Source organism: Danio rerio, chromosome 17 (genome assembly GCF_049306965.1).
Source record: "Danio rerio strain Tuebingen ecotype United States chromosome 17, GRCz12tu, whole genome shotgun sequence".
Lineage (NCBI taxonomy): Eukaryota > Metazoa > Chordata > Actinopteri > Cypriniformes > Danionidae > Danio > Danio rerio.
This window is the reverse complement of record NC_133192.1, coordinates 27,945,452-27,957,854: the sequence shown is the minus strand read 5'-3', so window position 1 is coordinate 27,957,854 and position 12,403 is coordinate 27,945,452. Positions and strand designations below refer to the sequence as shown.

The 12,403-nt window shown below is 34.7% G+C and overlaps 1 protein-coding gene across 6 annotated transcripts in view; it reads left to right on the top strand.

Annotated features, from left to right (window-relative positions):
* ccser2a (coiled-coil serine-rich protein 2a) overlaps positions 1-12,403 on the top strand; it is a 69,318-nt gene that overhangs the window by 51,447 nt on the left and 5,468 nt on the right. For 2 of the 6 annotated variants that reach the window (XM_073928594.1, XM_005158551.5), the window contains exons 11-12: positions 3,666-3,747; positions 5,816-5,855. The exons of 2 other annotated variants lie outside the window; for them this stretch is intronic. In XM_073928594.1, coding sequence (XP_073784695.1) covers positions 3,666-3,747; positions 5,816-5,855 — 122 coding nt within the window. The remainder of the gene's footprint in view (positions 1-3,665; positions 3,748-5,815; positions 5,856-12,403) is intronic. 2 more of the 6 variants (XM_073928595.1, XM_005158552.6) reach the window with 1 other exon arrangement.

Genomic DNA, 12,403 nt, shown 5'->3' with positions numbered 1-12,403 from the left:
TTTGAATATGCTAATTTTTGAATATCAAGATGCTCATAAGTTGACAATGCGCATAAAAACGTATGTGCATAACTGAATAGGATAAACTTTTTTTCTATAAGAAAAGATGTGCACAAACTTTGATGGAAACAATTTTGCTGAACAAATTCCAGTATTCGCATTAAAAAGTCATGTTATTTTTGTCACAAGAGATCATGTGAGGAAAAAAATGTGTGAGTGGACAAACCAGCAGGCTGAGCACATTGTAACACATCTAAAATGTTGTTTTGGTCACTCTAAAAAACATTTACCCTTTCAGTATTAGTGTTATTATATTCTTACTTGCCTCCAGATATGTCAAGAGCGTTTGTACTCCACGTCTCATGCCTTCAAACACCACCACGCATTCATGGCGCATCTGCATTTGTCTTCTGAGGTGCAAGTCATTTATTAAATAATGAAAAGATTCATGCAGCTTCTCCTACCGCAGCAAATTTCATTTTTACTGTTGATATTTGGCACCAGTTAGTAAGGAAGTGACGATTTTATTCTATTGGACTCCTGTGTTGGAAATGCTGCTTTATTGGTATGTCTTATATGCTATATTCCAGTTTTGCGCATAAATTTAATTAGCATTTTTGGATGGAAACATAGCTAATGCTTTGTATGTTTGTGTGTGTCTATAAGAAAGCAGGTACTGATGAGCTGCTAAGCATCAGAGCAGAGCTCATTAATATTTACAATCATACCATATATGGTCAAAACTGAACTTTAAATTGTAGGAGTGATTCATAAATGAGGACTCATAATTGAGCATATAAAACATTTCTGGATAATTTTTTTAAACTTGCCTAAGCCACATACCCAATGTAGATGTCAGAGAACAATCTAACATATCAGTGCACCTATATGGCACCTTTAAAATAAAACTTTGAATAATTTAATTAAAGTTATCTGTGAACAGTTGTTAATAATGTCTTTATGCAAGCATCATACAATGTACAACATATTAACGCAATGTTTAATCTATGGATGTCTGTTTAATCATAACTCAAGCACTCAAATATTTGTTCTGCCTAATCCAAGTGTGACATTCCTGGATGGACTCATTTGTTGTCCTTGGAACAACATTCTTTTCATGCAGTCATAGACACACTCATTTCCTAATGCAAAACGGAAGGCTAAAATTAGCGGGCAGTCACTGGTTTCTGTATCAGGAACCAGCAAAGCTTGTTGATCCAGGAAGACATCCTACTAGTGCAAATGACATCTTGTACATTAATTATGTACAAGATATCATATCATCTTTTGTTTACTGCAATCATGTCTTGTAAAACAGCTAATATATGTTGTTCTTGTCGACACTGCTTTTTTTGCGGAAATCTGCGAGTAGCATACTAATGTGAATACTACATGGAGTGCATACTCCTTGATGTGCTGTCTCTTGCTCATTTAATGAGTCTTGCTGAGTCAGGGTTTGGACTGGTCCACTTTTCAGCTTATTTTGGCAAAGAACAATCCATTTAACCTGGAAGAATCATGCTGCTACACTCGGTTTAGATGCAGGTAAATCTAAAATTGATTGTTTAGGATTGAATTGTGCATTAAAATAATGTCGCAATAGTCTCAATGAATGGGTTTGTCAGTCCAAAAATGCAGATAGTTTTAAAGACAAAAGTTAAAAATGGCTTGTCAAACCCACATTTTAATTTTATTTTAATCAAGCTAATTTAGTGTTTGTGTATAGTCAACTTCACAGACCTACCCCTTTTGAGATGGTAGCTCCATATTCACCAGCATCCAGACTACTGTTCAATAGACGTGCAAATTCTCTTAGATCATAATTCAATTCAGTTATCTTTCAGAGTTATTTCTCATTCTTGATTCACCTTTTTCTAATTCATTAATTACTATATTAATAACTATATTAATACTTACAGTAGTTGTATGCTATTCTGCTTCTTTGATACTATCCTTACTGAAAAAAGAGCTTAAATCAACCTAAGTTGGTTAGCTGGTCGACCAGCCTTGTTTTAGAGGGGTTTTGGCCATTTTCAGGCTGGTCTCCAGCTATTTAAAACCTGTTCTTAGCTGGTCAGGCTGAGAGATGACCAGCTTAAACCAGTTGACCGACCTAACCAGGCTGGGAGCACAGCCAAAACCAGCTATGTCCAGCTTAAACCAGGCAGGTCAAGCTGGTTTAGCTGGTTTGAGCTGGTCATTTTCAGCTTGACTAGTAAGACCAGACTGGTTTGCCAAAACCCATTTAAAACCAGGCTCGTCAACCAGCTAAAACCAGCCAACCAGCCTAGGCTGGATTAAGCAGTTTTTTTTTCAGCAGGGAGAAATAAAAATATATATTATATAATAATAGTACTTCATTTACAACCAAACTGTATGCATGTCATGAGCCAATTTAATAACATATATATTTTTATTATTTGAATAGTTCATATTACCATCACAATGCATTGTAAAAAAAAACTAACATATTCCACATGATCTGTTCACACTATCCTGTTTAAATGTTATTAAGGATTTTTAAACAAAATTTCTGTTTCTTTGGAAAAAGTAGAATTAAGAGTATAAAGAGTAATGTTGTGATTAATTGTTATTGTGAAAATAACAGCAAAACTATCTTTTTAAAATTATGAGTTATTCTTACAATGTCTTTTTTTTATTCTTCACTGCCAAATAATCCTTAAAGAATCATTTTGAAAAAAAAAAGTTTTGGGACCTTGAAAAGGAAAAGGAAATGTAGACACCTTTGTCCAAGAACACGAATACAAAGTTCAGAACACAAAGTTCAGAAGAGCAGCATTTATTTTCATAGCTAGATTTTATAGGATCTTTTCATGTTATTCATTTTTCTTTTGCATTTGAGAAATTGAATTAAATTGCTCTTTGCTGAATAAAAAGTATTTATTTTTGCAGAGAAAAATATCTTCCTAACCTCAAAGTTTCAAATGGTAGTCTGTGCATGATAATTGGAATAAAACTGGCCTTAATGTTGTGCAGTTCCTCCAAAGCATCCTTCAGTTTTTCATTTACTGTATGCTTTTTTCATGTATACTTGAACAGATGAGTACAATACAACAAGGGCAAAAAATAAAGACATGAATGCTTTTAGCTTTATTATGACTGCATTTACAGAATGAGTTTTCTAGGTTTTGCTTTATAAAGAAAAGACTTGAAATTAAGATTTTCTCCACAAAATCAACATACTTACAGCATAGGCTGTGCTCATCTTCTGTGCATCAGGTTTCTATTATATGTCAACGCTTGCTTTTATCTGGCAAAAAAAAAAACATTATGCAATCAATTTTTATAGGTAAAGGCAGAACTAGAATATATGTGAAGAATATATGTGATTTCCTTATCTAAAAATATTCCCTAGTGAACATGTAAAAGAAATTATCTAATAGATCCATATGCATTAGTGAGGAATTTTGACATTGCGTTGTGTCTCTTTACTTGCCTTCTCGCTGATCTTTTTGTCTGACATTCAGAAACGGATATCTTCTCAAAGGAAACGTGTATGTTTGTGCGCTGTTTCTCTGTGAGATTACTTGTGAAAGAGTTTGTCTTTCTAAACCGTGTTTGTCTAGATTCACTGGGGTTTGTGTCTCTGCGCAGCTGTGCGGGTGTCGTGTGTGCGTCACGGTTTCTCTGTGTGTGTGTTGCAGGCTGTACCTTCTCCTCTCCTCTCTCCCTGGCAGTGCCAGTACCAGGCTGCACCTCGTGCCAGCATGCCTCAACGCCGACAAAGTGAGTCATTAACCCCTGACCCTTGACCCTGTTCCTTTGGCAAAATGTTTGGCTTTCTTTCTGTCTCTTTCTCTCTGCTGTTTCCTTCCGTTCCCTTCGCTGTCTTCTCTGCAGGTTTATGAATATATTAGTCACACACCCGTCTTCATTTTTCATGGCCTGTTCAGATTGCTGATTTTTTTATAAGCAAAATGGCAGACTCAATATCAATTTTATTTTTTTATGCAATGTTTTACGTATATAAAAAATAGTACATCTGTATAATTGAAAAGTAAAGTAAAATAAGGTAAAAACATAATTTTCCTTTTTAACTTTGTTAAATTTTGCTACATAAAATCTGTACAAAACAAAAACAGCGACAAGCTGAATAAAAAATGCACATTCACTCTTTTCCTGTAGGTGGCACTTATAGAACAGCAGGAATAACACTGTTTTATTGATTAATGCAGTTAACAAAGTGGCTACGCTTTAATATGGCATAATTATTCAGAGATAATCTAAACAGTGGATCCTCTTATGGATACTTTAGTAGAACCTCCCAATCAATATTTGTTCAAATTGATGCAGAGCAATTTGTTCATGGTTGCTCAGCCATTCCTGTGTGGCGTCGGAGCTGCCAGTTCAGTATGTCTACATCTGAGTCATTGGCCTCTGTCAATACTCAGTTAACAAACTGTCTACTAATAAATCATTGCAGTGTGGTTTGTATGCAAGAACAAAACTGAGATCAGCTGAAATGAAACAAACAAACAAATAAAAGTGTCTGGTTGCAGATCATGTTTTCAGAGCAGAAACAGCAGATTCCAATGCTGGCTGCATTCCAGATTGGCGTATCTCTAGAATAAATACTGTATATAATATAGTTCCACTAGTGATGTGCGAAGCAGGAAAGCGGAGATGTGGTGTGAGGCAGATGAAAGTGAAGCGGTTTAAGAGGGTTAGACAAAGTCAGCAGATGCCTGCTGGGCAGTTTTGAAGTGTCTCCCACAGGTCTTACTGGGTCACTGCACTGGTTAGACCACAACATCCGTTACACTGTGTGTGTTTAGATGGCCGTGCTACAAGCTCTGTCTTCAGGTGTGTTTGTTCAAGGATACACATTGCTGTGCACCAGTGCAGTCAGTTGAAGAGCCAGCAATTGTTGTCTAAAGCAGCTGTAATAGATTGTATGTGAGAAGGAGAGAGAGTTCACTGTTGAAGAAGAAGCTCTTTTATATTTGGAGTTAAATTCATTGACTGTTTTACATTTGCTTTGGCAAAAGTAATTGTTGTAGTGTAGATAATGTTTTGAATATATTCGACAATGGACAAACAGGTGGCTTTAGTTCTACCTCATCTCGCTTGAATGAGCTAGAAGATTACACGTTAGACCAAACAAGCTGCTGCAAAAGCCACCAAGTCCACTTATAAATAGCATACTTTAAAGATGTCTACTGTATGTGCGTTATCTTTAGATGGGTCTAGAAGTCTGTTTTTGCCACTGATTTAAAAGGACAGCATCTTTGAGTTTGAAATGTAAAATGAGCTGTAATGTATCTGATATCTAGGGATGTAACAAGTCACCTGACACAATATTTGATACGATTCACGATACTAATCTAACTATTCATGATTTAGTCATGATTTTTTTAATCAAAATTATTTAATTTTTATTTAAAATTTAAGGTGAACAAGAGCCCTTTCGTTTTTCTCAAATGCTGCACAATTTTGTTTACAAAATAAAATCTTTTCTGCAATAACTAAATTGGAATTTTAAAACAAAATCCAAATAAAAAGTGAATGATACAAGCTAAAGAAGACTCTTTAATATAAACAAACTAAAACTTTGGCTGTGCAGCTCAATGGTCATTTATGAGAATGTGTTCAAAGAAAGCAAATGTCAGACTTTATTCAGTGTCTTCGGCTTTCTTTCTTCTCTTTTGTTATTAATCCACCACGTTGTCTGTCCTGTCGTCTTTCCATGTTCTCCTCTCTGTATTTTCCCTTTCTCTTTCTCAATTTCCTGATTGGATGAACTTGTGCTCTGTTGTTTCTCCCACTCTGCCTATCCCATAATACCCTTGGAAAGGGGTGGAGCATCTTGTGCATTACTTCCGCGACACAGCGTGGTACAGTAACCTCTACTAAATGCTTCAACCTTTGCATGTGCATGGTCATGTGAAATAAATGACCAATGCATGCTTGTTTGCACCTGTTTTTTATTTCTCAAGCATGGATTCATTTTTTCCACACTTAAGTGCCTAAAAATACAGTTGCCATGAGAGTAAATTTTTTTTCTTGACTTTTTTTTTTTTCATGCCCCAAACACCTGTATAAATCGTAATGTTTCTTCTCATCTTTGCCTTCATGGGCTATGACTGCTGTGCTTGTGTCAAGTCTTTCTTTGCACTGATGGAGCTGCAGTGTTTACTGGTGTTTCTGAGAGACCCAATGCTTCTCTCCACCCATTCCCAGAGACTTTATCCAAACAGTCATCAGTCTGCTTAGGTGGACCAAGGTTTAACTATCTCAAACACACGCAAGCAGGGAATTAGCCTACGGTGCTGTTGTTCTGTGACTGCAGAGAGACAATGAACAGTTTTAGAGGACAATTAAAATAAAATGATCTGTTAACGCCTCCGGGATTCACATTATAACCTCCATTTCTACAATCCCAGGATATTAAAAACCCCTCTATTATCAGAATGGCCACATTTCATCAGCCACATCTTTAGAATAAGACGAATGACTGAATTAAAGTCATGACTTTGTTGCAGCTCTTTCTGTTGTAATACCTAGCAATTGTCTTTTGAATGTTATCTAGTTTCAGAGGCACTTGATTCTACCTGCTTTTCTTTGCAATTTTGATGCTTTTTGGGGCCTGTTTTTTTTTTTCATCTTTTTTTCTTGAAACCAAATTGCATATCAATTAGGGTTTTTTTCAAAGAGTAAATAAGAATGTTTATTTTTAATTTGTGATAATAGCTGTAAATTATTAGCTTTGTAATGGATCATACATTAGTTGGTCCATGATCTTTGATTCATATTTCATTATTACAAAAATTACAAGCACTTTTAAACCAAACAACTATCAAAGAGAACTGTGCTTCTGTTTGCAGAAAGCAGCTTGAATAAAGAAATATATTTGGTTTAATAAGTTTTTTTGGGCTTGTAGAGGCCAGTAAAGATAAGATATTTTCAAACGTTTACAGTGGATGTAAACGTTTGAAGGGTTAAATAACCCATTTGTATGTTTATATTGTGTTTATGCATTAACTTTTAAATGGCACCAATGATGAAAATCAACTTTTGTAAGCTGTTTGGACATAACTGTCTAGGTATAGTGTATCTCTGTTTGGAGTGATATAAAGTGATTGGAGTGATATAATCATAACAAGTCTCTTTTAAAATCTCCTGACATTAAAATAGGACCTAAATCCCAGTGATTTTAAGGCCCACCGCAACATGACACTGTTGGAGTACGGTTTTCCCCCAACCGTGTTGATTGACAGGTTTAATGTTTATATAATATATATAAAGAGCTATTTTAAACTGGGATTAAAATAGTTGTACAAATTTTTTTTTTTTTACATTTTATAAGTTTAACATTTTTTTTTTAACAGAACATGTTTGTAATAAAGATAGTAAAATTACTATGTAATTCTTAACCGCTGTAATCACCAGGCCGTATGGTTTCAGTAAACACTAACATGGTCTGTGTGTGTACTGCAAACAGCATTTGTGTGAGACGCATCATATCAGAAAGGCTTGAATAAACTCCACCACGAATACATGAAATAACACTGTGCTGTTTATCTGACATACATTACTTTTTTGACATTAACAAGGATAAGTCTGTATTTACAGTAATATAATAATATACAGTGTAGACTATGTGGTATTATTTTACATTTCTCTGAATACTACTACAGTTTTAATTATTGCTGCTATTGCTAATTAGTTTATTTGTTCCTACAGTATTCTATACTGTATAGCTGACTGTTTACTTATCTTTGATGTTTGAAATGTGCATTGTTAGTCATTTGTTAGTTCTATGTGAGAGGCTTGATGAGAAAAGACCACTTTTTTCACCCCACTGATGCAAAAAAAGATCACTGATGGAAAAAACTGTAATATGATATGAACCTTGAGCGTTGTGATTCAATATACCCCTACAATTACGCAACTATAATGCAACTATAGGAAAGCTTGACTTCGTACAGCATTATTCTCACAGAAATGCAAAAAAGTGCAAAGAATTAATGATTTATTATAGTCTTTTGATTCTAATATGGATTCTGTTTAGAGCTTATTATTGTTTTAAGCCTTTAGGGCAGAGGTTTCAGATTTTCTTTTATGCTACTATCAAAAAATTATTAATTTTACATGGAACTTTTTTACAAGAAAAAAAGTTAAGGTAATTAGTTAAGTTTTTTAACTTGCAATAATAGCAGGGTACTACGCAACTATTCTGCAACAACATCAAAAGCTTTGAATTCATGTTCTGTTTTAGAAATAAAAGTATGCTGATTTATGTTAGTATTTCAAGCATCTTGCAATGTTGTCACATTGTCATCTGTAATGGCACTGATACCTTATGCAGACAAATTTAAATGCAAATCATACAAACACGTGTAAATTATCCAGTAGTATTAGCATAGTTACTTAAAGTGTCCTCTACTTTGAAGGTGAAACACAGTCCCGCAGTTTTCTTAATGTTAAGCCTCGTTTTTTTTAAACACTCAATCTGTAACCTCTGGTCTCATTCTAATGCAAGGCTGTCAGGTACTCATACAGAAATCCCTTTATGCCATTTAGACCTCACAAAGATTTTGAATTATTCCACAAAGGCTCAGCATGTAGTCAATTTGAGATCTTTGTTTTTCATTTTACTGTCTATTTGCTGTTATTTGCTCTTCTGCATGTTTGTATTGTTTTGATTTTTTTGTTCCCAATGTTGTATCATAAAACACTTTTTTCCAGCCCTGAATTCTAATTAGAAGCCCATATAAACACACCTGTGATGAATTTTGTATTAAATTCTTCTATGTTGCTTGGCAACCCCCAAACTGCCTGGAGTCAGCATAATGAACTGTATTACTTGGCAGTAGAATTGTTTATCGTGTGCAGATTGTTTATTGAACTTTGGTGTCATTTATCACAATGCCGTTGCTGCCATTTAATAAGGCTGTGAGGCTGTTCATTAGAGTAATTTTACCACGATTAAGGTTATACATATTGTACCTAAAACCTGCTTTAAAACCTGTTATTTTTCGCCAGTTTAAAAAAAAAAATGCTGCCCAAGTTGGCATGGTTAAGCTGTGATGTGGAGGGAGGAGAGGAGTACACTTAACACACACTGTCTTTAGATAGTTTTATTTGCCACTTGCTGAGTTGAAGCATCGAAGCTTCCCACAAAATGCACACAGATAATTTATTGCACAGACCACAATGAACATTTATTCTATACCGATTACTGTGGGTATTTGCCTCCACATAACCTTTGAAGTCAGTAGATAGATTTAAAAAGTTAAATTAAATATATTTAAACCCAGAAGACAGAAAATAATACAAAAAAATTAGCCAGCTTTCTCCTATAATTAAAATTAATGGGTGCTAAAATTGTCTGTTAAAAAATGCAGTTTAGTATTTCATGGCCCTTAATATGCATTACCTTAAGCATATAAAATCTCTGTGACTTGGGGGACTTTTTACTCTTACATCATTGCAGGAACAGTATTAGGAAGTAAGATTCTAATGTACTGTTTAATACAGGGGTTCTCAACTAGTTTGGCCATGGGACCCACATTTTTACATGGTCATCAACCCGCGACCCAAATTTTTAGGAACTAATGTAATTTTAGGAATTATAATTAATTTGTATTTATTTGTTAACATAAACAAGTAGTGACAGATAAATCATAAGAAAATCACAAAGACTTGCAAATATAAACAATATTTTATTATTGTCATTTAACAAAATGTCTCAAATTATAGAAATATTACAAAGTAAAAACGACAAATGTTTGATTTCTAAAAGTGCTTTTGTGAGAGCACATCACTGCATATGACACACTGAGGTTTTAAGCCTTTTTTGTCACCAATATATGTAAATCCAAACTTTACATATTCGGGGTCGTACTTGTGTTTCGACATATTTGTTGCTATACTTAAATGAAATTTCACATGTCAAACGGTACAGTTGACGCTCGCGCATTTCAAAATAAAAGTCTTATGTAAGCAAAATAAGTAAAAAATTAAACATTTGTTGTTTTTTTGACCACACACTCTGCGACCCACTGAAAATGTTCCCGCAACCCACTTTTGGGTTGTGACCCACCAGTTGAGAAACACTGGTTTAATATATACTTTACACGCTGCATTACAAGCTGCATTTTTGAGCAATGGTCCGTCTTTTTAGATGTAAAACTTTGACACTAATTATTGGTGGAAACAGCTGATTTATGCCAATTTTATTCCTTTAATAACTCCTAAAACATGTTCTCATTAACACTGAAAGTGATTCTAGATTTTTAATGCAACTTTGATATTTCTGATGACAAAGCTGCAATTTGGCCTTGTCCAGAAAGGTTGAGATGTTATGCAAATTGTCAACATAATTAAACTCAAAGTTGGCATGAAAAATAATGTCAAAGATTACAAGAACTTGGAGTGATGAACTCCAGTTACTGTCAGTGTGCATGGAGCTGTATATGTCTTCACAGGCTTTATAAGGTTACAGTTCATGAGACTCATCTGTTTTTACTAAGAGCCAGAGGTGAATGCATTATGGATGTGTTATCTGCAGGTGTCCGCATCCGTCTCTGCACCCCAGAGATTTTGTGACGTCATTCAGAGGATGTGACTGTCTGACTGTCTCACGCTAGTAAATTTGCTGACAAACACTATTGCACTCATGCACCAAGCCCCGCTCACACTCTTACTCCCTTGCACCCGCTGTGCAGTCATATTCACTATTCTGAGAAATGAGCATGGTGTTGTTTTTCAGCTGTTGTTTTTTCGGCTCTCTCCAGTGGTGTTTCAAATTGTAATGCTTACATCTCTCTCATTCTGGCATTTTCTCATCCCTGTGTGGTCGGGCATGTGATAAAATTGTTTTGTGATGGTATCTGGAGATAATACACACCTTACAAATGATCTCTGGCTGAATAGAAATGTGACATGCTGTAATAAAACCACAGCTGGCCAGTAGGGGGTGCTGTGGTTTTAGTACAACTGGGCTTTTCTAGAGAAACAGCATTTGAGAGAAAGAAATGAGCAAATGAGAATGAAAGCAGGACTTGTGCCTGTGTCCTGGTGCACAGTTGTGTTCCCTGAAACTTACCTCTATACATGCTCATTCATTCGAAACCACCCTATTACAGTCACACTCTGTGCGGAACTGAACAGCTCACTGACCACATATAACTCAAAACACGTTGGCAGTGTTTACAGAGCAGCAATATTACTTGTCATTGCTTTTATTTAGAAAAAACAAACAGGCTCATGCAAAATTCAGAATTTTCGCTTTTCATTCATATCTGTGAATACGATTTGGCTGTACTCCACAAGAAATTAAATTTTAAATTGCAGTAAGATGAGTTTAAAAACTTTTATTGATGACAGTTGACATTAAAAATTGATTAAGTCTCATGGTAAACTTCATGATGTTTCAATAGTTTTAGATCACAGGTGTCAAATTCAGTTGCCGGAGAGCCACATCTCTGCACAGTTTAGTTTCAACCCTGCACTTACTTGTAGGTTTCAAACAAGCCTGAAGTTAATTTGATCAGGTGTGGTCAATTAGGGTTTAAACCAAATTGTGCAGAGCTGTGGCCCTCCAGGAACTGGATTTGAACTGTGGTTTAGATGGTAGTTTTATATTTCTGCCTGTGATTATGTAATTGGCAGTGCGAGAAGTACCAATGTTCTTTTTGTCGATTTATTGTTTATTCAGATATTTTTGTTTTTAAACCAAAGTTTATGTTGTGATTTACCTTATAGATGGTTGGTTGGTTTCTGCCTTAAAATGTATTAAATGAGACTTTTAAAAAAAATGTCAGTACCAAGGATGCTGAAAAAGGGTGCTCTGTGGTATTATTTTAAGTAATTTAGAAAAAGTAATAAGTTATAGGAAATTAAGTGATCTGTCTCCTTGGGATAAAAAATTTATTTATTAATTTATTTTGAAGTATCAAAATCTAATATAAACAACTCACTTTTCTATAGGTGCTTTTTAAAAACTGTAATTTACAAAAAAAAAAAAACTTTGGATTTTAGTTCATTTTCTAGTTCATTGTGTTTAAAATTCATTAAACGGGTATAAAAACAATCTAACTTCAAATTCAGGGTTTCTTCAAACTCAATGCATTTCTGAACTGTTAGTTAACTTTATTTGTGCCCATAGGGAAATTTCATTTGCAGCATACAATCACAGAGACATCTGACATTTCACATTTGGCATATGTATAAATAAATCATTTAAAAGCTTGGTACCTCTACTTTAAATACATATCCAGTCTACTAGTCATCAACTGCTCCTGAGGGAGGGGGAATTTAAAAACTTAATTGCTTGTGGTATAAATTATACATATATTTTTACAGTTTCTTACACACCTGGGAACACAATATCGATGACCTGATGGTAATAATTGGAAGGTGTTTGATAAAGGATATC